Below are 25,517 nucleotides of genomic sequence, written 5' to 3'. Positions count from 1 at the left end.
ATCCTGGGCTTACTTTACATCTGGTGCAGAGACAGAGCACATCTGGTGTGCAAGTCACACTTGTGATGCCTACGTCTCTGCTTTGTCTGTTGGGATAACTGGACTCTGTGTGGGCAACTCCACTGCTGATCTGAGTGGCACAGATGGCATCAGAGCCTGAAGCAGCTGGAACCCCACCTCCATCAACCCTTAATGGAGAACATCTCAGTGCTCCCACTCCTTGGTTCTAAAACACAGTGGTGCTGGAGACATGCAGTCCTGGGTGCGGCTGCTATCTTGCCTCTTGATGAAAGCTTCTGGATTCTGCCAGCAGGTTTAGCTTTCTCAAGGATTACGGCTTGCACATTCCCTCTTCAAAGGTGATGCAAGCCTAGCAAGTCTGTACCTCTAATTTTGCTCCCACTCATCAGCCTCCTGTCAATGCAGACTGTCAGGAGCTGTCTTGCACCTTGTTTTTAGGCAGCACCTAGCACAGAGAGCTCTCAGCATTGACTGGATCACATTACACGTAGCACAAAATCTAACAAATAATAAAAAGCCAGTAATAATACCTAGAAGAAAAGCATGCAAATGGATAACTTGCCTGTCCAAAACAGATTTAAGGTGGAAAAGAGCTGCTGTGTTTCTGACCAACTGACAATCTGTAAAACAAAGGCTGTAAAACAACTTCATTACATCAATTCATTTATTGTAGTTGGTTTTGTGTTAAAAAGCATTTCTTGATTTAAAGAATGAAAGTGTTGGAGCTTTTAGTGCATCTCTAAATGGCTTGTTTTGATAGTTAACCATTTGCACTATTAAGAATGTTTCCTTGTACTGCTAATCCAAATTTATCCTACTCCTGTCAAGCATGGGATTGTGGTTGTGCTAGTTTCTAACAGCCTGAAGATTAACAGAGATCCATTGAACATGAAGGCTGTGGTAAAGTGCTGAAGGATGTGGGCTCTGGAATTTGTTCATTTTATCCAGTATTTATGCAGTGCATTTGTACTTCACAGTTTACAAGGTCCCTGTTTTGGACTTGCTCTGTGCAAGTTTTAATAGAAATCCAGAACTGGTCCCTCTCCTAATGGTGTTATCACCCAGAGAGCTGCTTCACCATTCCCAATTGTTACCCTCTCCTCTGAATGGGCACCACACACAACCTCCTCCATAATTTTATGCTTTAAACTTCCACATCTTTTTCTCTTCTGATTTCACCACTTCAAGGCATCCACTGGCTGCTGTGGTTGGTGGCTGCGAGAGTGGCCAAAAGAAAAGGCAAGTGAGGCAGCAGAGGAGCCAGATCAGCATCCCTGGCAATTTTGGATGGGTAGTGGTCCCTCTCTTGCCCACCCCTGCTTGTGAGCATCTCAGCAGAAGCAAGCACCAAGCAGCACCGTTGGTGGTGGGCCATTCCTCACCAGCACAAGGGGGAAGGCATGAAGTTGTCTGTCTGAATACCTAACAAGTATGCAGCAGAGATTGACATCAAGACTTGGTTTAAGGTGGGAATCAAAATCCCCACAGCGTGTTGCTAAGTTCTTCCTCAAAGAGTTTATTGTCTTTTTGCCCCCCATCCCTTGAATATCTTAGTTTTAACAGGAAAATCGTTTCACTCCTGCTTTTCTCCCCAGCTCAACACTGGGCTCCTTTCCCAGAGGGAGTTTTTAAGCTAATTTTAATAAGAGGCTGTTTCCCCATGAGACAGTGAGGAGGCTGATGTGCTCTCTGACATGCCATGGCACGTCCGCTGGCACTGCCATGCTCCAAGCCCAATCCTTGGTATCTCCACTGAATCAAATGGTGTCTCTCCAGTGGGGCTGGTTGCTTTTGGAGACACTTTCCTCTTCTTTTCCTTCTCAGGCGAATGGGACAGTGACATACAGAAAGCAACAGGGCCCTGGACAGAGTTCATGGTAGGAGACAGGAGATCCAGCCTGGAAAATATTTGGAATCAAGAATGTTTTGAAAGACCAGACCAGAGGGGTCAGGAATGTGGCAAGAAAAATATGCTATTTGTAGCAAACCCAGTGTCAGCTCTGTGAACAGACAGGGCTGGAGGCACAGTGTTAGGAAAGCAGGCAAACAAGCCCGGCAGCTTCTCTGTAACTAAAGGGTTTGGATGCTGGCATGCTTCTCATGTTTGTTTTGCAGGGAGGTACTATTTTCTTTGAGACATTGGTGCTTGAGACCCTTAGGGAAGAGGAGGACTGGTCATTATGTCAGGTCAATGAATAGGGATGAAAACCTCCTTTCATTCTCCTTTCCCCCTTTCCCCCCCTAATGTTTTCTCTTCATTTTCTTACCAGCGAAGGAGAAAGATTTCCTCAGCTTGCTCTCATCTCCTCACTTGACCTATCATAATCCACCTCCTGGGTTTCCTCACACCTATTTCCACTCATTTTCCTCCTTAATCTTCCCTTATTTCCCTAGTTTTTAAGGAATTCAGACCCTCCTCAACTCTAATTTTTACTCAGTATTCTTCTTTCCCTCCTGTTCAACAGCATTTTTTGGATCCTAACCTCTTTTCTTGCCCTTCCCTTTCTTCAATCTGCCTTTAATTTCTTTTTCCCCTGACACACTTCATCTCCGGTATTCCTTGCAAACTCTGTGTCCATACAGCCTATTGCCTACAGCCTCTCCTGTCTTCCCATACACTCTCTGCTGCTAGGATATCACTCTTCTCACATCCCTCTGACCACATCACTTGCCTCTGCATCCTCCCTGGGCTCTCTCATGTTAAACCTCAGGGACTTGCCTGCACTGCTGGGTTTGTGCAGTGTTACCCCTCAGTGAGTTTGGACAGGCAGCCCCAGCTCCTGCAAGGCCACGCTGCTGCCACCAGCTCACACTGCCCAATTCCAATCCCATTTTGCCAGAGCCCTGCTGCTCCCATCAACAGCCTTAGGGTCCTTGGTTTGGATCTGATCTTAATTCTCCCTTGTGCAGCAGTCCCTATAGGCATCACTCCTTATCACTGCCTATAGGCAATTGTGATGCCTATAAAAGTGTGTGGTAGCAGATAAGCTACTGGAGCACTGAATTGTCAAAACCTCTGACCACTATGTTTGGCTCTTTTGGCTGTCAGTGGTCCCTTGGCTGAGAATGTGATCTTCCTGAGGCAAGGACAGTCCTTTGGCCTTTGTCTTCTCATCACAATGAGTGCCATACCATGATGATGGCACTAGTCTCTTTAGTAATAGTGATGTTAGCAACATAAAAAATTATACAACTCCACATTCAAGGGTCACAACAGCTATCTTAAATTAAATAGAAACTGGACAGGGGCCTTACTTGGAGAGAAAATGGGATTGGGATTGGAGGGGTGGAACTCCATACTGGCTTTCACACTGATGCTCTTTCTGGGAGACGAGAGCCCCAGGCTCTTGCTCTTCAGGCTCACTCAAGGGTTATCTGTTTGCTGGTAAATACAGAGCTAAAGAGGCAGATCCCACTCTCACGGCCCTAAAGGAAAGAGATACTCAGAGTTCCCAAAAAGCAGGTAAAAACCCCTTGATGTTCAGAAGACAGCTTAGGGAGTGTGCACCCAAAGAGACAGATGTGCTGCTTTGAGGCAGGAGGTTGATGCACAGGTCCAGGACAGAAGCAGAATGTTTCCTGGTGGAAGTCAGCATGCCGGTCACTGTTATACCGATCCTGAGAAACCTCATGCTGCCTTTTCGTTGAGCTGGGATCATGCCTATCCTGGGGTGATGCACGCCAGTCTTGGAGTGCGGTGTTTAAAGGCCTGGGTGAGCTGGGGAGCAGGGTTCACCATGCTCGTGCAAATATTTTCTTCTGCTTCCCAGGTAATTGCAAGCCTGGGATAGGAAACAACATCTCATAGCTGAGGTTTGGCTTCTGCTCTTGATTTCCCAGGAGCCTTCTGCCATCCAGGAGTATGAAATTTTAAGCTTAACTTTTGGAGCTGCTGTGTTAAGGTCAGGCTGTGCTTTCATTTACATCATCTTTCCTGAACATGACTCTTTGTGTCAGGGCTGGGTGACCAGGCTTCTGCCTGGACCAAAACCAAGCCCACTTTATACATTTCCTGTTGCTCCCCAGCCTGCCTGTCTCCCCCAGATGATTACACTACATCAAGAGATGCTGACGTATTTCCATGCCTTAATACTTCTAGAAGTATTAAGTATTGAATAGAGGAATGATAGTCTTAGAGTCCGGTCTATTTTTAGTGCTTTTACATGCTTGTTCTCTGACCTTGGGCAGGCACTTTAGCCACGTGCTGTCCCATCTCATCATCTGCTGTATGGACTGCTCCTACTTTGCAAAGCACTGGTGGGTTGGTAGCACTTGCATATTTTTGGTTGGAAATCACAAGGGACCCGTTCCTTATCGGCACCAGGATGTTTAAGTTGTTGGCAGCAGAGCTGATCACATCTAACTTCTTGCGTGGAAAAATGCTTATTTTCTTGACACTGAGGAGACTGCTCTGTGGTCTCCATCCCCACTACTCTGAAAGCATTCATGGACCGTGACCAGCAGGTCGAATGAAGTCATCCTGCGCCTCTACTCTGCTCTCGTGAGACCTCACTTGGAGTATTGTGTGCAGTTCTGGTGTCCTCAACATAAAAAGGACATGGAACTGTTGGAACAAGTCCAGAGGAGGCCACGAGGATGATCAGGGACTGGAGCACCTCCTGTATGGAGACAGGCTGAGAAAGTTGGGGCTGTTCAGCCTGGAGAAGAGAAGGCTGCGTGGAGACCTCATAGCAGCCTTCCAGTATCTGAAGGGGGCCTACAAGGATGCTGGGGAGGGACTCTTCATTAGGGACTGCAGTGACAGGACAAGGGGTAATGGGTTCAAACAAAACTAAACAGGAGAATTTTAGATTGGATCTAAGGAAGAAATTCTTTACTGAGATGGTGGTGAGGCACTGGAATGGGTTGCCCAGGGAAGCTGTGAATGCTCCATCCCTTGCATTGTTCAAGGCCAGGTTGGACAGAGCCTTGGGTGACATGGTTTAGTGTGAGGTGTCCCTGCCCATGGCAGGGGGGTTGGAACTAGATGATCTTAAGGTCCTTTCCAACCATAACTATTCTATGATTTTCCCTGTCACTGAAAGAATACAGCCTTTTACCCAGCCGTAGCCGAGGTATCATGGGCAGCTGGCCACTGGGCAGATGGTGATAAACTCAGAGGAGCAGTTTCATTTCCTTTAGGTAGATTTTTCTTTTCCTTCTCCTTTTCTTAGTCTTTTTTCTTTGTCTTTACTTCTATAGGTTTGGTCAAAATATTCAGAGGTGGGTGTTCATCAGGGGTGTGTGATCTAAGGATCTGCATCCTTCTACCTTTCGTTAATCTCTTTTAAGGGACAATCTGCCCAGGTGAGGTGATACCGCAGGGGTTTTGGATGCCCCATACATACTGCCCTCCAGTAGAGACGGGAGGAGAACACCTTTCCCATGCACCTCAGCAGCAATACCGATGACAGACATCCCAAAAAGGAGCAGTTCCAGTATCCTGCCACCTCTCTTCCTCCTCTCGCTCACGTTGGTCCAGGCTCGCAGTGAAGACGGACAGCTAACACCTTGCGGGAGGAGGTAAGCCTGACTTTGCAGCATCCCCCTTGGCAGCCCCGGGAGCGCTTCTGCCTGCGTCAGCCAAAATCCCTGCCGGGGACTGTGCTGCAATGCAGCACGGCACACCCCGCCCGCCGAGCCCAGCACAGCCCCGGCCGCCATGCGCTGCCCTCCTCCTCTTCCCAACGAGCCCCGATGATTCCAGGTTGCTCGGCATTCCCTCCTGCGGGCCCTTGGCGTGTGTCAACGCAGCGCGGCGCACGTTCGGTTTCACAACGCGCCGGCTCCCCGCAGGGATCGGCTGTGGTTGCGCGTTTCGTTTCCCTCGCACGCTACACCCGGATTCCAGACGCTCTCTGGCTTGGCTGCTGCATGGACTCAGAGCACAGGTCCCTTGCCGTACCCAGCGGAGGCAGACGGGGCTCCCCTCGGCTCCAGGGAGTGCACCATGAAGACGCCAGTTGTGTTTTTGCTTTGCATCTCGGTTTTCCCAGGCTTTTCCCAGGGCAGAGTGGTCGGAAGGGATGAAGCTGGCTTTGCTGAGTGTAATGTGTTCTTCCCTGGACAAGTCCCACCCGAAGGGTTTACACAGCCGTTCCACGTGAAAATCTGTCAGCAGTACAACAAAGAGCCGCGCTTTGCAACCCTTTACAGCACTAAGGACAAAATTCCTCTTTATTCAGCTTTTAAGTACACAAAGCCAGCCCCAAGCGAGGAGGAGAGCTGGCTGGTCGAACCTCAGGTAAGTCAGCTTTTCCGTCCCTGTAAAGCAAATGTTTCCTAGGGAACATTTTCCTCTGGGGTGAAGCTGAAGAGAGGATTTTGCAAAGGAGGCGGGAGCTCTGCTTGTTTAACTTCTTTTGATAGGAATTTAACACAAGCAGAACTTATTTTTGTGCTTGGAACTGAGCAAACAAATAGTTCCTTGTCCCACAGGGCTTATAATCATAGAACCATAGAATACTTAGGGTTGGAAAGGACTTTAAGATCATTTAGTTCCAATAAAAGCTGGGAGGCTGCTGCATGTGACATGCGATGCCAGGAAAGAGGAAAGTCTCTTTGACACCAGCTCATCACGGGCAGGAGCACTGCTGGTGGGCAGCAGGATTAACCATCACAGTGTCAAGTGGAAGTTTGTTCTGTTGCCAGTGTGACTGCAGTGTTGATAAGAGTTCTTTCTGTGTTGATAGGAGTTATTTATGTGTTGATAAGAGTTCTTTAGCTTCACTGCACAGGGATAAAACATCCATCTGCAGTTCACCAAATTGATGCTGCAGCTTTTTGTTGCGTCCCTTGTGCTGCAGACTCCGGTAGGGAAATGAGTTGCCCTAACCTGGAGTCAGAAGTGTGCGGTATAAAGTTAACTTTGCCAGAGTCTCAGTAGTTTTTGTCTCCCCTTGGCAAAACCTGGTAAGTTTAAGCAAGTCCTTCAAGCTGTTATATTTCAGGGAAATCCTTAAAAAGTTGCTAGTGCCCTAAGAGAACAGGTACACTTCACCTCTCTTTTTTCTTTCTTTTTTCCTTGTTTTTCAGCAGTGGTCATGGGGAATTCTGTAGCAAACTTCAAGTTACCCCTATCTGCTGAGCTCAGGGAAGATTGGCAGCATCCGAGGGCACTTTGTCAGGGCAGGAGTGGTTGCAGTATCAGAGCAGTGTGTTGGGATCTCGGGTGCTGGATGCTGTGGGAGTCAAAGCTTACCCCTGTCCCAGGAGAATGGCTGCCGTGATCATTTTCCTCCTTGTGTGGGGTGATGAGGTGCTAAGGCCGTGAGGTTGCAGGCAATAAAGATAGGAGATCACAGAATCAACTAGCTTGGAAAAGACCTTTAAGATCATCAAGTCCAACCAATACCCTTTGTGCTTACACCTATGTGCATGCACACGGAGATGCAGAAACAGAGCAAGCAGAGAGAAATCACTGTAAACCACTCTCAGCACTTCGATGAGGCCCTCAGGATTGTCACATGCTGTTTTTGGGGTAGTGATGTCAGTGGTGAGGGCACCGTCTCACCCCCCTGCGTGCTGCCTCCTCAGGAATGTCTGCCTGAGGAGCGAATGCCAAATGTAGCACTGAGGCAGTAATTGGGTGAGGAGGGTGAGGAATGCCAGTGTCACCCACTGCCCATCGGCAGCTGGAAACAGCCGATTAATTCAGCAATTAGTGACAGGAAGGGCAGGCTGATGAGCAGGGTACTCACAGGACTCTCCCAGGCTCAGGTGTGGAAACCTGCTTTGCCACACGTTTCCTAGGGGTTGAGAGCAAGTCCCTCAGGTGGCTTTCACCGCATCTCATTTTGGCTGCCTGAAAACCTGTGGGTTTGGCTCTGCAGCTTTAGAGAGAGGTGGAAAACTCTGGAGTTGCCTTTTCTGCCCTAATGTATAAGGGGCTGCATGAATCACTTCGTGCTTTGGTTTGGTTGATGATTACCACCAGCCAGATGACCACCACCAGCCAGATGACCAAGGTGGGACTTACATTGCCCAGCTATATACGGTATAGCTACCTCTGAGCTGCTCTTGCCATCTTTCTTGGTAGACAGTCAAGACAAACAGGTACTTCTAGAGCCACCCATGTGAATGTCCTACCACAGAAACCTTGGTGTAAGAGGCACTGTGCCTCCTCCCTGAGAAATGAGTTCTACACTAAGGCTGGGTGAAATATTTCCACTGCAATCAAAGGTGTAAGCATGCCTGAGGCAGTAGTGAGGGCAGTGGGGTGCTGAAGTTCACCTGGGATCCTAAGTACTAGTGTAGGGAAGGTGGGAGGTAGCAGCGTCCTGCCTTGGTCCTGTGACCAAACCTGATAGAAACTGCCTGCCCTAATAACTGTGTGTTGCCATACTTTAAATCCTTCTTATACTCTGCCTGAGAACTGCAACCCCTACTTTGTGAAACACATTGATGTATGAGTTAGGTGCTCACATCCATACAGGTGCTCAGATACATAATTCATTTCTACATCCCATGCAGTGAATGAGGTGTTTACCTGTCTGCTTGGATCTTGCCCTTGGCTGTTCCAGGTTGTTTGGACAGATGGTCTCATGGCTGACTCCCTGAATGAAGATGTGCTTTGGCAGTGACACAACCCAAAAGCTTTTTGAAGCAGTGAGGAAAGGTAGCTTGCGATGCAGATTAGATGGGGTGCTGAAGGCAGCTTGGCTCTGGGGCTGAGCTGGGGGAGGCATGAAAACCTCAGTTACACAGGAGTTATTACAAACCATTATGTGAGTTATTATGAACACAACTGGGTGATGTCAGAGCCTTACACATGAATGGCATTTTTATCATATTCTTTTTTAATTGCACCTAAACAACCCCAATGGTATGTGCAAAAGCCTGCAGCTGAACAGGTAACCAGAGACATATTTTCCTGATAGGCACCTCAAGGTTTGCGTGCATCAGCTCATAAAGAGAGAAATTTAAGTTTATACCATATGCTTCCTGTAGGCTGGGAATCTCTGCCACGGGGCAGGGCTGACCTGTCTTGACGTGTCCTTGTGGTATGGCAGCAATGCTATGGGAGCGAGAGGGTGTGAGTGAGGGTGTCAAGCTTGGAAGTGCCATAGGAGGGAGGGCAGTTCCAGGGCACAGCCTTGCATTTTGCCTGCTCTCCCCTCATGGTGCTGCAGGGTTAAACACAGCAGGTGCATCCCTTGTCCCATGGCACAACACCATCATCTCATCAGAACCGGGAGAAGCAGCTGGGGGGGCAGGAAGGGACAGTGATTTTGTGGAACGCGTTGTCTGGCCTCCTCAGCCAGTTGCAGCCTGTGAGTTTGGGATGTCTGAGCAAGAGGAGCAGAATAAAGCAGAAGCAGAGCAGGATAAGTCTTTTTAAGTGGTGTATTTATAAAAAGCTACGACTTGTGCATCAGCACATAGGGCTCACAGTGATCCTTCCAGTCCTGAAGCAATAAGCATCAGACGTTTCAAGAAACCTCCTTAGCAGGAGGTTGGGTTAATGCAGCCCTCTGCAATGGCACTGTAACCAGCCTTGGTGCAGAGAGAGCCCTGGGCCAGGACCGCAGGGGTTTGGCTGATGCAGGAGGCCAGCCAGAGCTCAGTGATGGATAGCTGCTGACACTCACTGGCACTGGGCCTGTCACACTGACTCTCAGCACAGGCTGGCACAGAGCTGTGAGCAGGCAATGCGGCACTAAGGGGATACAAACACTGGGTAAGGTTGTTAGGACACAGCTGGACATCTGCCCAAGTGCACTGCAGGATGGCCAAGGGATGAGGAAGGATGACTGGGGAGTGGTTCAAGGTAGACTATGAACAATCTGCCACACGTCTCCAAAGTACATATTATATAGCACAGTAAACAGTTTATAGGCCAGGAGCAAAGAGTGCAGGTTTAATTGGGCCAGCACGGTGCTGGCAGCTGAGGGCCACAGCCTCTGAAACAGAGACTACAGGAGGCTCTGAGGCCAGAGACTGTCTGTCACCCCCGAGCTTGTACCAACACACTCACCCTCTAATTTGGGGAGGAAAATGACAATCATCTGGCACACCTCCAGCGCTGCTGCAGGCAGTGTCAACAGGGGTGAGTAAGGAGCAGTGTCCTGACCACCCAGGAAAGACCTGAGTGTGCCCTGGCATTTAGTGCTCCTGCTCTCACTGGGTGTTACCTCCCTGAGCATGGCTCTGTGCATGGCTCCAGGAAGAATTCCTGCTGCTGCAATTGCCACCTGTGGCTCCGAAGCTTGGGAATGGCAGACACGAGCTGGTAGCACCAAGGACCTGCGCTGATGGTGTCCTCACCCATGTTATGCCAGGAGCTGTGCATTCATTAAGGATGAGGTTCAGACTGCTAATGACCTGCCTGAGAGAGCCCTGGGAGCTCTCTGCTGTGTCTGTGTTCAAGGCAGGGAAGTTGAGGTCACCTGCCATGGTGCCTGCCTTCATTCTGGCGTCTTACACAGTGGTGAGAGGTAAATGCCTTTGGTAGGTGTCTGATAACCATGGGTTTTTTACTTCATGGTTTGAATTTAATGGTTCAGAGGGACTGAATTAAGGTGCCATAGGTGCTTACATGAACCCGAGGTACCACCACCATAGGAGGTGAGAACAAGGCCCTAAACCAAGCATCTATTGGTCTTAAAAACCTCTTTGCACAAGTTAGAGGCTTGGTGCGTGGTGGCTGATGGGTTTCTGAGGCTGTGTTGCAGACCAGGCTGCAGAGCTGCAAGGATCCCTTGCAGCTTAAACTAATGTGTTTGCCAGGGCAGCTAAGTAGAGCATGTGCTCATCTGAAGTGCCACAGGGAAAGTAAGGAGGGAGAGCAGGATGTGGCCCAAGGCATAATATGTAGTAGCAGTCATAATGGAAAATATACTTAAAGGTCCATTTTACACATCACTTTCTAAGTAGGCAAATTGCACCCGGTAACTCTTCTCTCTGCTGTTTCAGATAGATGACCCAGAAAATGACCTGCAGGAGATGGTGCATGAAGCCGATATTGCTGGCACTGTGGCCAACCTTGGTGCAAACCAAGCCCTGACCTCAGACTATGTGGGCTCTGGCTATGAGAGAGGACTGCTCAATCCCAGCCTGCTCAATGAAGAGGATTTCCAGATGGCCACTTACACCCTCACAAACGCCGTCCCTCTGAGCCCATCTGTGAGCAAAAGCTGGCACAGAGACATTGGGAAGGTAGTGGAGCAAGCTCTGGTCCCTCACTGCTCCAAGAAGGATCACCTGTATCTCCTTGCAGGGGCAATTCCTTCCAGAGCCCGGGTTAAAGGCAAGCTGTCAGTGCCAGAGACACTGTGGCTGGCAGCCTGCTGTGATGCTCCAGAGGGATGGTCCCTGGGAATAGTGAAAAACACGAATGATGACAACAGCTTGGCAGACCTCACAGTAAGAGAGCTGGAGAAGAAGCTTCTAACAGGAGTTCACTTGTTCAAGGGCAGCTGTGGGGAAGACAACCAAAGCCAGGAGAAAACAAGAGCAATACTGCAAGCTGTCAGTCAGGTCCGTTCTGGAGAGCAAGTGAGAGCAAGTGACAGCCAGGATGCCAAGGAGAGCGGGTTGGTGAGGAAAGTGGCTGGCATCATTGCTACCCCTTTCATCAAACTTCTGGAACTCCTCATCTGTGTGCTTGTGGAGCTGGTGAAATATGTGTTCTATTTTCTGTGGCTTGTTATCAAGCGGGTTGGTGGTACAGTTCTGGATGGAGTCTGCAACCTGTGGAACGGGGTGGTGTCCTACCTTAAAAACATCACCATGGTGCTCATCAGCATCCCTTATGATGTGGGGAGGGTCATCGTCAACATCTTCATGGGCTTCCTGCAAATTGTTGAAGATGTGGTGTCCCTCACCTACCGGATCCTGCGCATCCCTGTGGGGTTTGTCCTTCACCTCGCTGCTTTCCCTTACCACTCCATCTGTGCCATTCCCTCTGTCCTCAAAGACATGGCCAATGGGATCGGGGGCACCTTCTCCCTGGTCATTGATGCCACAGCCACCATTCTGCATGGCTTCTATTACCTGGCTTGTCACATAGTCAAACGCTTTGTCCCTAAAGCCTCCTCTGATGACTGATACGGATGGAAACCAAGGCTGCAAAGACATGGAGTAAAGGAGGGAGTGGGGCAATGCTTTAAGATTCGTGGCCAAGCGCTGTCCATTTTGTTCTGGTATTTATTGTAGTGACATTAATAATAATGAACCGCTGGGGAGTAACAGGGAAGGCTGAAGTGACGTTGCTGAGGGCCACCACCACTGTAACTCAAGTTCTGTCTCTGTAAAGTGTTCTGGTTTCACTGGTGCAGGCCACAAACTTCATGTGATTTGCAGATCTCAAGATGCTTCCTCGGGGAGGTGTGCACTAAATGTGCTACCAGGTTATTTCTTTCCAGCTCTGATAACACTGAACCCTATGCACTGGCATTGAGCTCTGCAGAGCCCATCCCTGCTAGGGAGGAGGTGGTGGTGAGGATTTTAGTCATGGAGGGGTTTCCAGGACCTGGAGAAAAGAAAAGAGGGAAAGGTGCAAGGATTTGGGGATGGGAAACAGTGATGAGCAGGGAAGGATGGGGGCAAGGTCATGCTGTTGGTTGCACTGCTCACTGCACTGGGATCCCACTGGTGGAGGGGATGTGACTGGGTGTATCTCTTAGTCCTCAGGCCTTTCCAAACAGCTGGAATCACATGGATCTTGCTGTGAGGAAAGACCTGCTGCCTCTTCTTTTGCATGGTGGGAAAACATTTTCCCTTAGCATAATCACGATCATCTTCCCCCAGCTCTCTGGAGACCACTGAGGGTCTAAGCCCTGCAGCTTCAAGGCATGGCATTCCCTGAAGGTCTGAGCCCCTGAATAAGCTCCAACAGCAGCATCCTGGCATTATGCATTTGGCTTGGATCAGTTGCCACCTGCTCTGCCTCCCTTGGTTGCTGCCGGCTCCTCAGGCATGCAGTGGTGTGTAGGTGTGTGAGGTCAGCATGAGATGATGGCGATGGTGACAGGTATCACCAAGGTGTCCTTCTGAGCTAGGGAAAATGATCCTCCTGAGTGTCCCTCTAGGGCAGAAGAAAGCAGCTCTGCCCTTCCCACCAGCCTGGGCTGGCAGCAGGGATATCCTTGTAGGAAGGGGACATGGCAGAGGAGATGCATGGGGAGATTGTGCGGGATTTTGCTGCTTTCACATGAGGTGATTTTGTGTTTTCATAGCCCCCACCCGGAGGAAGAGTCAGAGCAGGGCAGGAGCCAGCCCCGAGCAGGGGGTCCCCTTAGAATAGAATCACAGAATTAACTGGGTTGGAAAAGACCTTTAAGATCATCAGGTCCAGCCTTTACCCCAGGACTGACAGGTCCAACACTGAACCATGTCACTAGGGGGCCCATCTACATGGTTTTTGAACACTTCCAGGGGTGCTGACTCCACCGCTGCCCTGGGCAGCCTGTTCCAATGCCTGAGCACCCTCTCGGTGAAGAAATTTTTTCCCATATGCAATCTAACCCCCCCCCCCCCCGGCACAGCTTGAGGCCATTTCCTTTTGTCCTATAGCTGGTTACCTGGGAGAAGAGACTGACCCCCGCCTCACTACAACCTCCTTTCAGATAGTTGTAGAGAGCAATAAGGTCCCCCCGAGTCTCCTTTTCTCCAGCGTAAACAACCCCCAAATCTCTTGGTGCTGTGCTGGGAGTGAAGCTGGTCTGAGGGACATCGAGGAAGGTATTCCTGCCATCCAGAGAGGAAAGGCAGAGGGAACAGGACACTTGCGGTGAGTCACTTGCACTTGGAGGTTTGGCAGCTCTCATGGAAGAGGCCTTTGCCACCTGTGAGAGGAAGAGAGGTCAGTGTGGCTGTTGCAGCTGCAGGAAACAGCGTGGCCAAGCTCACCCTGAGCCCCAGCAACAGCCTTTTGTTGGGCATTTCCCATCCTTAACTGTTTTTGGATACCTGGAGAAGGAAAAAAGCAGTTTCACATCCTCTGTCTCCCCATGGGGACTGTGGACTGATCTGGGCTGCAGCACTGGTAAATACCCACCTGTGAGCCCATGCACCTTTATGTTGGAAGGAGATCCAACCCCTCTCCTGCGCTACTCATCCTCTCTGCTTGCTCTTCACCCCTTCTCCTCACTGGTGTGAGCCAGGACCCCCACATCTGGAACACTGGCACCGGGGATCACAGGAGCCTGCAGGGGACCATCAGGGGATGAGGGGCACAGGGACATCACTGCTGCCGGAGGAGGGCACAGGGGAGCTGCCTGCCCCAGGGCTCTGGATCTCTTGGTGAAGGAGGGAGACTCTTGGTCTCAGCAGTGTTTGCTCTGGCTGGGCTCCAGGAGGCATCTGGGAGTCCTACATACACAGATCCTTCCCTTCACCTGCTCCTCCGTCCCTCCCTACAGTGCCAGGTTGGTTTTGGACCCCTGCTCTGCCATAGCATCCATAGGGAGTCCTAGGAGTGTGCAAGCTGGTGCTGCTGTCCCCATGGGGAACCCTGCGGTGCTGGGTTGGCCAGTCCTGGGTTGAAGAAAGCCCAATTAACTCAACAGGGCAGCTTTGCCTCTCTGCCTCATGCTGCCTGCAGCAGGGCTGAGCTGGGGGTAGACAGATTTAGAGGGTAAAGATTTGGTTGGTTCATGGTGGTGACAGAGGGTTGTTTCCTTAGCTTGGGGGCTGTGTTCAACACAACCAGCTGTGTGTACATGTCCCAGACCAGCACACCCTGACCAGGAAGCACTCTGTTCAGCAGTGATGCTAATGGCATCAATGGAGATGCCAACAATGGGGATAAAGTGGGGAGGCGATGGTATGAGTGGGGAGAGAGGATGACTCCTTGTCATGGACCGTGGACAGGTTGTGGAGAAAAGCCTCCTGCAAGCTTGACTGTATTGGAAAGGAAAGGCAGCTTTCGTGTGCCAATATGGGTATAGCTGGGTGAGATCAGTGGTGTTTACAAGTCCCTCCTTCATGTTGGAGCTGTTGGTTTGGGCATTTTGGGTGCAAGGGGCAAGGTGCAGGTTGCTCCTCCCAGCACACAGACAGCAGCCTGTGGATGCTCTCCAAACCAAATGATGCATCTCTGCCTACTCACACGTGCCTTCCCTGCTGCAGAACCAGATGTGGAGCTGGCTTCCACCCCTTCAAGACTGTCCCAACCCCAGCACTGCTCACAGGCTACATGGCAGCCACCAAGGCAGGGAAGTAGCCAGCTCAGGAGACACCAAGGTGGGGTGACCCAGTGTCCCCAGCAGCCTCTGAAGGCACTTGTCGTGTCAGCAGCTCCCAAGCACAGCCCAAGCACTGTGCAGGAGATGGCTGCCCCCCCCAGCTTCCTGTCTTGCGCCTTCTGTGTTATCTCTGACCCATCTTGGCTGTGCAGCGGCTGGTGATGCACTTCTGAGGGGTCCTGCACCCAGAGCAGCTTCCCTATACCTGAACCCAGCAGCTTCCACATCCCAGATCCACATCCCAGTGTCTCCAGTGCACCCCTGCTCGCAGTCACATGGAAGTTCATGGGCTGAGATGTAGCAGAGCTGACGCACGTCAGGTCTGCATCCCCATCCCCATCGCTACCCAGCCTAGCCGGTGCTGCCACCATGTCTTCAGGCCACCAGTGGACAGCCCTTGCGATCTAAGGGGCCGTGGCACCGTGGGATTTGGGCTGATGTGAAGCAGTATCACTAACATTGTCTAAACATGCTCAGATTCCAAACCTGCACGGGGCATTGTGATCCTGTGCTGCATGTCTGAGCGGGCAATGGGAAGTGTGCCTCAAGCACTGAGCAATCATCGCAGAACAAGCAACATCCTGCTACAAACTTAACCATTGTTTGAGATTATTCGCATCTGGGCATGGTTTATGGCTTCTGAGCTTTGCTCTGTCCTTGGAAACAAATGACTTGCACAAAATAAAAGTTACTTTTCCAAAGAGGGGCTGCTATCAAGTTCCTGTCACCGCTGCAAACAAGATAATGCAACCTGCGGTGCCCTGACTAATCAGGAAAGCACCAGTGGCACAGTTGTTCTTTGTTATAGCTTGACATCTGATATTAATGGCCCTTTTGTGCTTTAAAACACCTTTCCTCTCAGGGTGCTGTGAAAGAGTCAATTCATTAAGCTACAGAGTGTGCGGGTAAAAGCTGGGGGGTTGCAGGCAGGGAACGTAGCTCTGTGTGTGCTGGAAGAGAGGGGGAGAGGGGATGCTTTGCTTTGGTGAGTGGCACCTGGGGTGCAGCATGATGGCTGGTGTGGATACAGAGAAATCAGATCCCAACAGGATGATTGCTCGTGGCTGACGGGGACAAACTCCCTCTTGTGATGCTGTTCCCTTGGCCGGTCTTAGCACAACTTCTTTAGAGGGAGAAAAGTGGCCACATTCCTCCAGGGACAGTATAGGGGTCCTGCGATGAGTAAACCAGATGTTGGCATCTGCATTTTGCAGGTACCTCTCTTTGGTTCCAGTGTCCCTCGGAGGTCTGCAGGAACTGGGGGGCACTGGCACAGGTTGCCCAGAGAAGCTGTGGATGTCCCATCAGGGCAGTGATTAAGATCACATTGGACGGGGCTCTGAGCAACCTGGTCACCAGATACTTTGACAGAGGGATCTGTGAGCACCTCGAGGTGTCCCTTATCTCTGCTGCATTCACCCTTTGGCTGAGCAGCAATGACAGCAACCCCAGCAGCACGGCCCCTTGGTCACAGGCCTGGGCTCAGGTCCTCTGGGCCACTGCTCTGCTCCCATTGCAGGCTTTGGAGCTGCTCACCTCCATCTCCAGCTCCGTCCCTCCTACCAGCCAGGGAGCTGCTCCAGCAGGGCAGGGACCTGAGCCATGCTTGGCCGTAGGTTATCTCTCCAGCTTAGTCAGTGCCAGTAAATGGAAAAGGTACTGGAAAGTAAACAGCAGTGTGATTTATCTAACAAATCATAATCCAGCCTGGGCAGGAAGGATTGCCTGGGAGCAGGGAGCGTGATGTGTGTCTAAGTGGGGTTCAGCATAGGACCATTCCTCTTTGTTGCACAGCCTCCCATGCTGTTGGATTTACTTTGGTTTGGAGATGGATCTCACACTGGGTAGCATCTGCCATTGATTTCCACAAAGCTGCTGTTTCCAGCCAAGCAGAAAGGCTGCAGGCTTCCCAGCGGTGCTAGTGTTACAGCTGGCTGGAATTCCTCCAAGGAAGTCTATCCCGTCAGGACAGGGTGATTTATCAAACAGGGCTCCTTCTGTGGCAATCTGCTGTTTCCAGTGGAAAAGGTTTTCCAGGTCCAGGCTGGAACAAGGAGAGAATCATCCAAGAGCAGCCCAGGGGCTGAGTTAGAGGTTTGGACATGGACATCCAGCACCCTCTCCTGCCTGAAGCCGGCCTGGCATGTGGATGTGGCTGTATCCATCTCAGAGGAGCGCCCTCACAGCCATGGCCCATCTCAGCATGTGTCTCATTTCATTCCATTCGTAAGGGTGAAAATAAACTGTTTCCTTTCCAAAACTGCTGGATCTGTGCCCATTTCCTGGGAGACAGAAAGCTGTTTTCCACTGAGCCAGCAGCAAAGCTGTTGAAGCCACTAAGCTGAAGCAGTGGCTTCAGGTTTCTCATCTTTCTTAATAACTCGATGTTTTAAACCAATTTAACATGGAGGAGAATGGACATTTGGATCAGATGTCACCGTGTGGTTACTGCTGTGATGCTGAGGGCCCTGCCAAGCCTCCCAGTGTCTGCTGGTAGGAGATGGTTATGGACCAAAGCTAGGAGCTGCAGCAGGGGTGCAGGATGATGGTGATGGGCGGGAGAGGAACAATGGGAGCTCATCACTGTCAGGAGAAGAGCAGTGGATGGATGGGGTGTTTCAGACTAGATGTAAGGAAGAGGTTTCTTACAATGAGGGTGGTGAGGCCTGGCACAGGCTGCCCAGAGAGGTGATGGATGCCCCATCCCATGAAACATCCAAGGCCAGGCTGGGTGGGCTCTGGGCAATCAGATCTAGTTGAAGGTGTCCCTGCTCATTGCAGAGGGTTGGAACTGGATGATCTTCAAAGGTCCCTTCAAGCCAAACCATTCTGTGATTCTATGAAATTAAGTGGCCTGTAGGTAAATGGTGAACAGAGAGGCTGAGAAATGGTCTCTGCTTGGTCCTGACACCAACAAGCTGCTGAGATGAGTGGAGCAGCTCCAGAGAGATGACACAATAGACGCAGGGGGACATCGCTATCTGGATTTATGCTCCCCAAGCATAAATGTGAAATCCCTTCTCTGCAGTACTGGACTCTCTCCATCCAGTACAAATATCTCACTTGGCTTTCACCCAGGCACCTCAGCTGGATGCCTAAAGCTGGGGTCAATGAAGCTTAACTGGGGCTGGTGGATGAGAGTGCTTGTCCCACCTATGGAGACCTATTGATGTGGCTCACCCAGGTGAGTGTACAGGTGGGGTCTTTCCCACAGTCTCTTGTCCATCCATGCAGGTAGCAATGATACCAGGGGCTGATGCAGAGAGGTGCAGGTGATCCCTGAGGCTCACCATCCCACCAGGAGAAAGGGTGACAACTCCGATGCTGGGTGGCATTAAGGACTAGGGAACGGGCGCTCAGGCTCCAAGGATGGAGGATGGTTTTGTCCATCCCCACATGACACAGATCATCCCTGCAGGCCCAGTCAGAGGGAGGTTTGGGAACCTGCTACCTGTCCTTTATGCCTACCATGAGTTTATTCCAGTCCCACTCTTTCTCCATCCCATTCCCAGCTGTGAGCAGACGCAGGTGCTCAGCACCAAGCACATTCCTGCTGGCACTGCTGGGACACAGCGCTGAGGTTCTGGACCACTGTGATGGGGGTGATTTGCACTCAGGTCTACAAATAGAGCTGGTAACGATGCCTCAGCTGAGCCACTTCTGCTCCTGGATTTCTTTTTGCAAAGACAGCACTTTCCTCACTTTGTTTTCCTCTTCCAGCAGGAAAAGCTGAAAGGAAAATCCCCTCGGGGTTGGCTTCAATCTCATAGAAACGTTTCCAGCTGGAGGAACAACCCCATGTACCAGTACAGGTTGGGGGCTGACCTGCTGGAAAGTAGTGAAGGGGAAAGGGACCTGGGGGTCCTGGTGGATGAGAGGATGACCATGAGCCAGCAATGTGCCCTTGTGGCCAAGAAGGCCAATGGCATCCTGGGGTGCATTAGAAGGGGGGTGGTCAGTAGGTCGAGAGAGGTCCTCCTTCCCCTCTACTCTGCCCTGGTGAGACCGCATCTGGAATATTGTGTCCAGTTCTGGGCCCCTCAGTTCAAGAAGGACAGGGACCTGCTGGAGAGAGTCCAGCGCAGGGCGACAAAGATGATTAAGGGAGTGGAACATCTCCCTTATGAGGAGAGGCTGAGGGAGCTGGGTCTCTTTACCTTGGAGGAGACTGAGGGGTGACCTCATCAATGTTTACACATATGTAAAGGGTGAGTGTCAGGATGATGGAGCTAGGCTTTTCTCAGTGATGTCCAGTGATAGGACAAGGGGTAATGGGTGTAAACTGGAGCATAAGAGGTTCCATGTGAACATCAGGAAAAACTTCTTTACTGTGAGAGTGACAGAGCACTGGAAGAGGTTGCCCAGGGGGGTTGTGGAGTCTCCGTTGGAGATATTCAAGGCCCGGCTGGACAAGTTCCTGTGTGATGTACTCTAGGTTACCCTGCTCTTGCAGGGGGGTTGGACTGGATGATCTTTTGAGGTCCCTTCCAACCCTTGGGATTCTGTGATTCCTGTATCACTCTGCTGTACTGCAGATGGCAGCTGCAGTTTAATGCCCTGCGAGCCGCACGCTGCACCCCAGCTGTGTTTGCCCTGATGTGCACGGTGGAGCTGGGTCAGGCTCCCCCAGGGCACGGCTCCGGGTGGCTGTTACCCTCTGCTGGAGTCTCCCCATCTCCCCACTGGTTGCCCAGGAGGGATTAGCAAGGTGATTCAGCAGCCCTGATTAAAGGTGTGTGCTCAGGCAGCATCACCTCCCAGCCCTGCGCTCCTCCTGGTGCCCTCAGCGCATCGCAAGAGGCACCAGCCCATGAGGAGAACAGTTCAGAGCTAAACCCTGCTCTGTGGGGTCGCACACGGCAGCAGCAAACTGCTGGGGAGCTCATTGCTGGGCAAGTCAGCGCTGGGTGTTGCAGGTCATGGCTGCTGAAACAATCGAGTTTTGACTGAAATCCAGCTTTTTGGCACCGTTTTATTCCCTGGCTGTGTTGATACTGCACCAGGAGCCCCAGGCAGGAGCAGGAGGAGGGCTTCCCTTCTGCAAAAGCACATTCCTGCAGGTTGGAAATGCTCAAGGTTTTCTTCAAGGGCCTGAAGAAAGCCTGAGGACAAAAAAGCACAAGCGGAGAGTGCAGGGGGGGGGGGTTTACTTCCACAGGAAACACAAATCCGGTGATTATCTTCTTGCACACACCAAAAAGCCTGCAAAACCTGAACGATATTTACATGAGCCCATTAGCATGATGCTATTTATAACATCTATAGACTGGATCTTTAGAGCCTCTGCTGTGCTGCCCACGGGTCCCACCAGATTGCTCTGTCATGGTCCAATTAAAAGCTATTGGGGGCAGTTTGGATGCTCCTACATGGTCTATCATTGAGCTGATGTAGCACAGGGAGTTGAAACCAAGCCTCGTGCTGGTGGGTGCGCTTCAGCAGCCATTAATGCAAACGCTTGGTAAGGAAGATCTGCTCGTGGCCCTCTATGGGGTCTGGGGCTTGTCTCTGCTTCTTCCCAGTGCCATGGCCTGAGGTGGTGCTGGGAAGAGGCCAAGGAGACCCCAGGACAAGCTGATATCCAGCCTTACAGGTGAGGCTTGCTCCAGCCATGGCTGGGCACCCGGCCTGCCCTTATGGCAATCACTGCTGCAGCCACCCTGCTGGAGCATCCAGGAGGCTGGGGATGGCCACGCTCTCAGGTGATGCTGGCCATGGAGCACACCAGGGTCAGCCCAGCCAGGTTTCCCCAGGGACAGGCTGCAGCGCCGGGCTGCACACCCTCAACCTGGGCGTGGGCTTTTCCCACATCCCATGGGGATCACCTGTGGGATGCAGGGGGATCCCGCAGCCAGGTGGGCACAGGAGCATCCCTGTGACATGGTCCCTGGTCTGTCACTGCCCTTTGGGTTCTGCATTCCTCTGGCCATGGGCTGGGTTTTGAGCAGAGCCAGAGAGGCCTGAGGACAATGTGCTGGAGTTATCACCAACACACAGAGTGCGTTTGGCGTTCTGGGAACCAGGTAGCGAGGGGAGGATGGTGTATGGTAAACCCATGGTCCCTGGGGAGTGCAGCTGCCCCCCACCCGTGCTGGTCCCCCATTGCACACTCAGACCATGCAGTAGGGGAAGGTGCAGGGACCAAATTCAGGGCTGGGCTCACCTGAGATCACACTTGGTGCTGGGGAGGGACTTTTTACAAGGGCATGCAGTGACAGGATAAGGGGAATGGCTTTAAACTGACAGAGGGGAGACTGAGCTTAGATCTTAGGCAGAAATTCTTCCCATTGAGGGTGCTGAGGCACTGGCACAGGGTGCCCAGAGAAGCTGTGGCTGCCCCATCCCTGGCAGTGTTCAAGGCCAGGTTGGACACAGGGGCTTGGAGCAAGCTGCTCTGGTGGAAGGTGTCCCTGCCCATGGCAGGGGGGTTGGAACTGGATGAGCTTTAAGGTCCCTTCCAACCCAAACCAGTCTGGGATTCTGTAACACACCCAAAACACCCCAGGTCTGCGGCTCATGTAAGCTACTTTTGTCTCTTTGGAGGGGAGATGAGCATCATTCCCAGGACAAACCCCTTGGTCATCCCCAGCCCTATGCCACCTTCCCTGGGGCAGGATGGGGCAGAGGGCAGGACTGCAGGCGCTTGGGGGTACTTTGGCTTCAAGATCAGCTTGGCAGTGCCCCAAGCCAGCACCCTCAGCACACATTTCTGCTCTCCTTTGCATTTCCTGCATGGTTTTATGGCTCTCACCCCTGGAAGTGGGAGCAGCCCCTGGTGCATCCCATCATGTATGGTTTTCCCAGATCAGATTTCCAAGGGGAAGGTGACCAGCCCCGTATCAAGAGTGAACACTGTGATCACCCCATTCCTCATCACTAACTGGTGATGCCTTTAGGCAAGCGCTATCCATTTTCCAGGACCTATGTTCACACGGATTAAACAGAATTACTGTCTATTACCTATCTGTGTACAGATCAAACAATCTCTACACTATATCAGAATCCAGGACAAGGGCATGGAGGGGAAGGACGCTTCCAGGACTGGATCTCACCCCAAACCACAGGATGCTGTGCTCCGGAGACATGTTCTCCAGCGTGTGCCAAATGACAGCTCCAAGAGGAGACAGGTTTTATCCATTTTATTTAACCAATGAAATTCCTACTGATAACAATGAAAGTAATTTCAGCAAGTATAAATGCGATACAGTTTTAAACAAACCCCATTGTTCCGTACCTATAAATAGATTTTTCAAAACCTCATAAAAAGTGCAGATTTATGAATTGCTGTTAAAATGTTAATACACGATTCCTTTGTTTAAAAATGCATTTTTTTGTCTCTTAACTCACCAAAAAAAGAAAAAAAAATTAAAAAAAAAAAAAAAAAAAAAAAAAAGAGTTCCTTCTGCATCTGTTCATATAAATTCAAGTCGGGTAACTTAAAAACTAACACAAGTCACACACAAAGAGAAAATCCATCCCGCCAGGTCAGCCCGTCCTCTGGGAACAGAAAGGAATCCAACAAAGAAAACCCCAACCAGCGATAACAGAACAAGTAACTGGTAAAAGCTGCTGTGGAGACCCACAGGGAGCTCCTAGCAGCAGCCTCACCTTGCAGCAAACCCTCTAGGACTGTATGGGGTCTGCAGCGTGTCTCCAGAGCTCAGCGCAGGCAGGAACGGGAGGCCCGCGGCGTCCTGGAGGGACCGTGGTACCCATGGAGCCACCTCGCTTCCAGGGGGTGGGATGGAGCAGCAGGACCAGAGCTTTGTCCTTAAGCCTGCACCCCAAAACACCTCTGGGGCCGTGGCAGGGGAGGCAAGAAGCTGGGTACAACTTACCCCATGTCAGAGGGGGGAGATGCAATCAAATGCCAACCCCTTGGGCACTGCCCTGCCACAGCTGCCCGTGGGGAGCTGATGCCGCTCCTTATCCCACCATGCCGGGGTCTGCATACAGCAAATAAGGGCTAATGCTTGCACTTAGAGGGGCTCGGAAGCTTTTGGGCTGCAGAAAGGCCATGCCCATGTTTTCGGTGCAGCGGCTGGTCCATCCATCCCTCCGTACGGCAGCAAGGCTCGTGTTCCCCTCCTGCACAGTGAGCAGACCATGCCAGCGGTGGGCTTATGGGCACAGGGGATGAAACACCCCCAGATCTCAGCCTGCCCCACATCTGGGTCCAAACGTGTCCAAACACAGGGCGGCCACGCAGCTCGGACCATGGTTTATGCAAAGAGAGGCTCTGCTCACCCAGGGTCTGCTGGAGCACCTCCCTGTATCTACAGTGGTATTTTATCTACAGCAGGGTCTGTTTAGCAAGAGCAGTTTAAAGTGGCTATGTTTATCAAGTTTGCTACTTTATGAATTAAAAAAAACATCAACAAAACGAGAAATAAACCAAACCCCAACAACTATAAATACAAAGACTCTCACACACCAGACGCTTGCAGCCTGCGTGACTCATAAACCGCATCAATATTCTGTTAAAAAGCTTATTCTACTTAAAACTATACATAGTACAAGAGACTTGAAGAGTGGCAGTCGTGTCCGGGCACGCTGCCTGCGCCAGGGTGGCCCACAGTCAGGTGCTTCCTAAAGAATCAAGGAGTTACAGTAACACGGCACAGGACTGCAAAGCCGATCACAGCTTCTGCTTACACCGCATACGAAGTACCAAGGGGAACACGAAAAAGAACTGGTGTTAATACTGATGGATTAAAGAGTAACTATAAAGATCAAAACAGACGTTCACAGCATGCTACATATATTGCTCACAAACTCTTTTTTTTGTTGTTTTTCTCTAAAAAAAAAAGAGGAAAAAAGGCTAATACAAAACAAGGAGTTGGCAGTCTGATTCTCAGTTAGGTTGGATATGGAAAGAGAAAAGCATATACATTCATCGTGTGGCTTTCCAGCAAAAGGAGAAAAGGGTAAAACCGAGGGATTTCAAGTTTACAAAGTTCCTGTTTCTTTTATAACCTACAGTTTATATCCAGTTCCAGGTCACAGTCATGAAAGGATTCCTGACTGCGTTGCCTTGTCGAGTCCAAGGGCTGTAGCCTAACTGGGATTGTTTTCCCCCTAAAAGCCAGTATCTCCTGCAGCCACCCGGGCACATGGCGGCTGGGCTGGAGGGAGGAGCTTTGGGTCTGGTGGCACGACATGAGCGTGAAATGGGCAATGAGGAAGAGTTCTGGACTGTGGGTGCTTGGACCTGCTGCTGTCACTGCACCCCAGGGCCCCGAGCTGGAGACACAACGCTTGGGGATTCACCCATCTGGTGAGGGCAAGAAGATGCAGTTCAACGGCAGCACGTTCTTCTTGGGCAGAAGTGAATGGTTCCCTTCCCCTGCTCCATCTGTGGAGCAAGGAAAGGGTCCCAGCTCTTGTCCTACAGAAGCCCTTTGGACACCTCAGAATGAGGCATCTCCTACCATCTCCTCTAAGCAGAGAGAAGCACAAGAACCTCTCAGGCACATTGGTCAAGCTTCTCCAACTGGCCAACGTGTCAGCTCCTCCTGCACTGGTTGTGTCCCCTGTGGTCTGTACCTGCTGATGCTGACAGCATGGCTTGCTCCCCGCCATCAGTGTATTAACTGGCATCTTCAATACCACCTCTAACCACTGTCGGGAACAAAAGTAGAACCCAGGTTTCTATTTTCCACGAGCACTGGTGATACTCAGTACCTGTAGGAACACTCAACCCTGCCTATGTCTCCAGCAGCCCCTCCATGGAGTCCATTTGGATTTATCCCATAGATAACTGAAAAACCCAAATCCACTTGTTCCAGAGGCCGGCTACAGGGCACCCAAGGAGCTGCCTGTCACAAGAGGACCTCAAATCCCCCATTAGATGTCCCCAAAAGAAACCTGCATGGCTGAACAGCTCAAGCATGGGGAGTCTTGCCAAAGAAAGCATTTCCTTACTGGATTCACTGGATTATCACTGTAACTCCAGAGATGGGACCTAACATGCTACTGGCAAACGCTACCTAGATGCTGTAAGCGAGTACTGACTGTCATCCTTTTGAACCAGATTTGGAATTTTCCTGCCCAGAAATAACCTAATACAACAATTGACTGCTTCTGAACATGAGAAAGTCCCTCTGAACTCAAATGGCAATAGAGGAACCTAGCATTGTCTTACAAGGCTAAGGCTAGGAGGCTGCCCCTGCATGATTGTGATGGGTTGTGAGTTGGGAAGAAAGGAAGCACCTGATACAGGGTGGTGGTGGCAGGTTGGAAAATGACAATTTTTGCCCCTTTTGAGCAGCAAAAGGATTAAATGTCTGCAAGAGAGACCTGATGTAAGTT

The 25,517-nt window shown here is 50.9% G+C and overlaps 1 protein-coding gene across 1 annotated transcript; it reads left to right on the top strand.

The window, feature by feature from the left end:
* The first annotated feature begins 5,917 nt into the window (after window positions 1–5,917).
* On the top strand, window positions 5,918–12,370 carry ENDOD1 (endonuclease domain containing 1). Its single transcript, XM_080613462.1, has 2 exons — window positions 5,918–6,265; window positions 10,936–12,370. The coding sequence occupies exons 1-2, from the start codon at window positions 5,972–5,974 to the stop codon at window positions 12,067–12,069; spliced, it is 1,428 nt and encodes a 475-aa protein (XP_080469588.1). The 5' UTR covers window positions 5,918–5,971; the 3' UTR covers window positions 12,070–12,370.
* The last annotated feature ends 13,147 nt before the right edge of the window (window positions 12,371–25,517 follow it).

Source organism: Psittacula echo (genome assembly GCF_963264785.1).
Source record: "Psittacula echo genome assembly, chromosome: 3".
Lineage (NCBI taxonomy): Eukaryota > Metazoa > Chordata > Aves > Psittaciformes > Psittacidae > Psittacula > Psittacula echo.
This window is presented reverse-complemented; position numbering and strand designations above follow the sequence as displayed.

Coding starts and splice junctions, on each gene's coding strand:
- ENDOD1 (XM_080613462.1), top strand. CDS start 5,972: ATGAAGACGCCAGTTGTGTTTTTGCTTTGCATCTCGGTTTTCCCAGGC. Junction 6,266..10,935: donor GCTGGCTGGTCGAACCTCAG/GTAAGTCAGCTT, acceptor CTGCTGTTTCAG/ATAGATGACCCAGAAAATGA.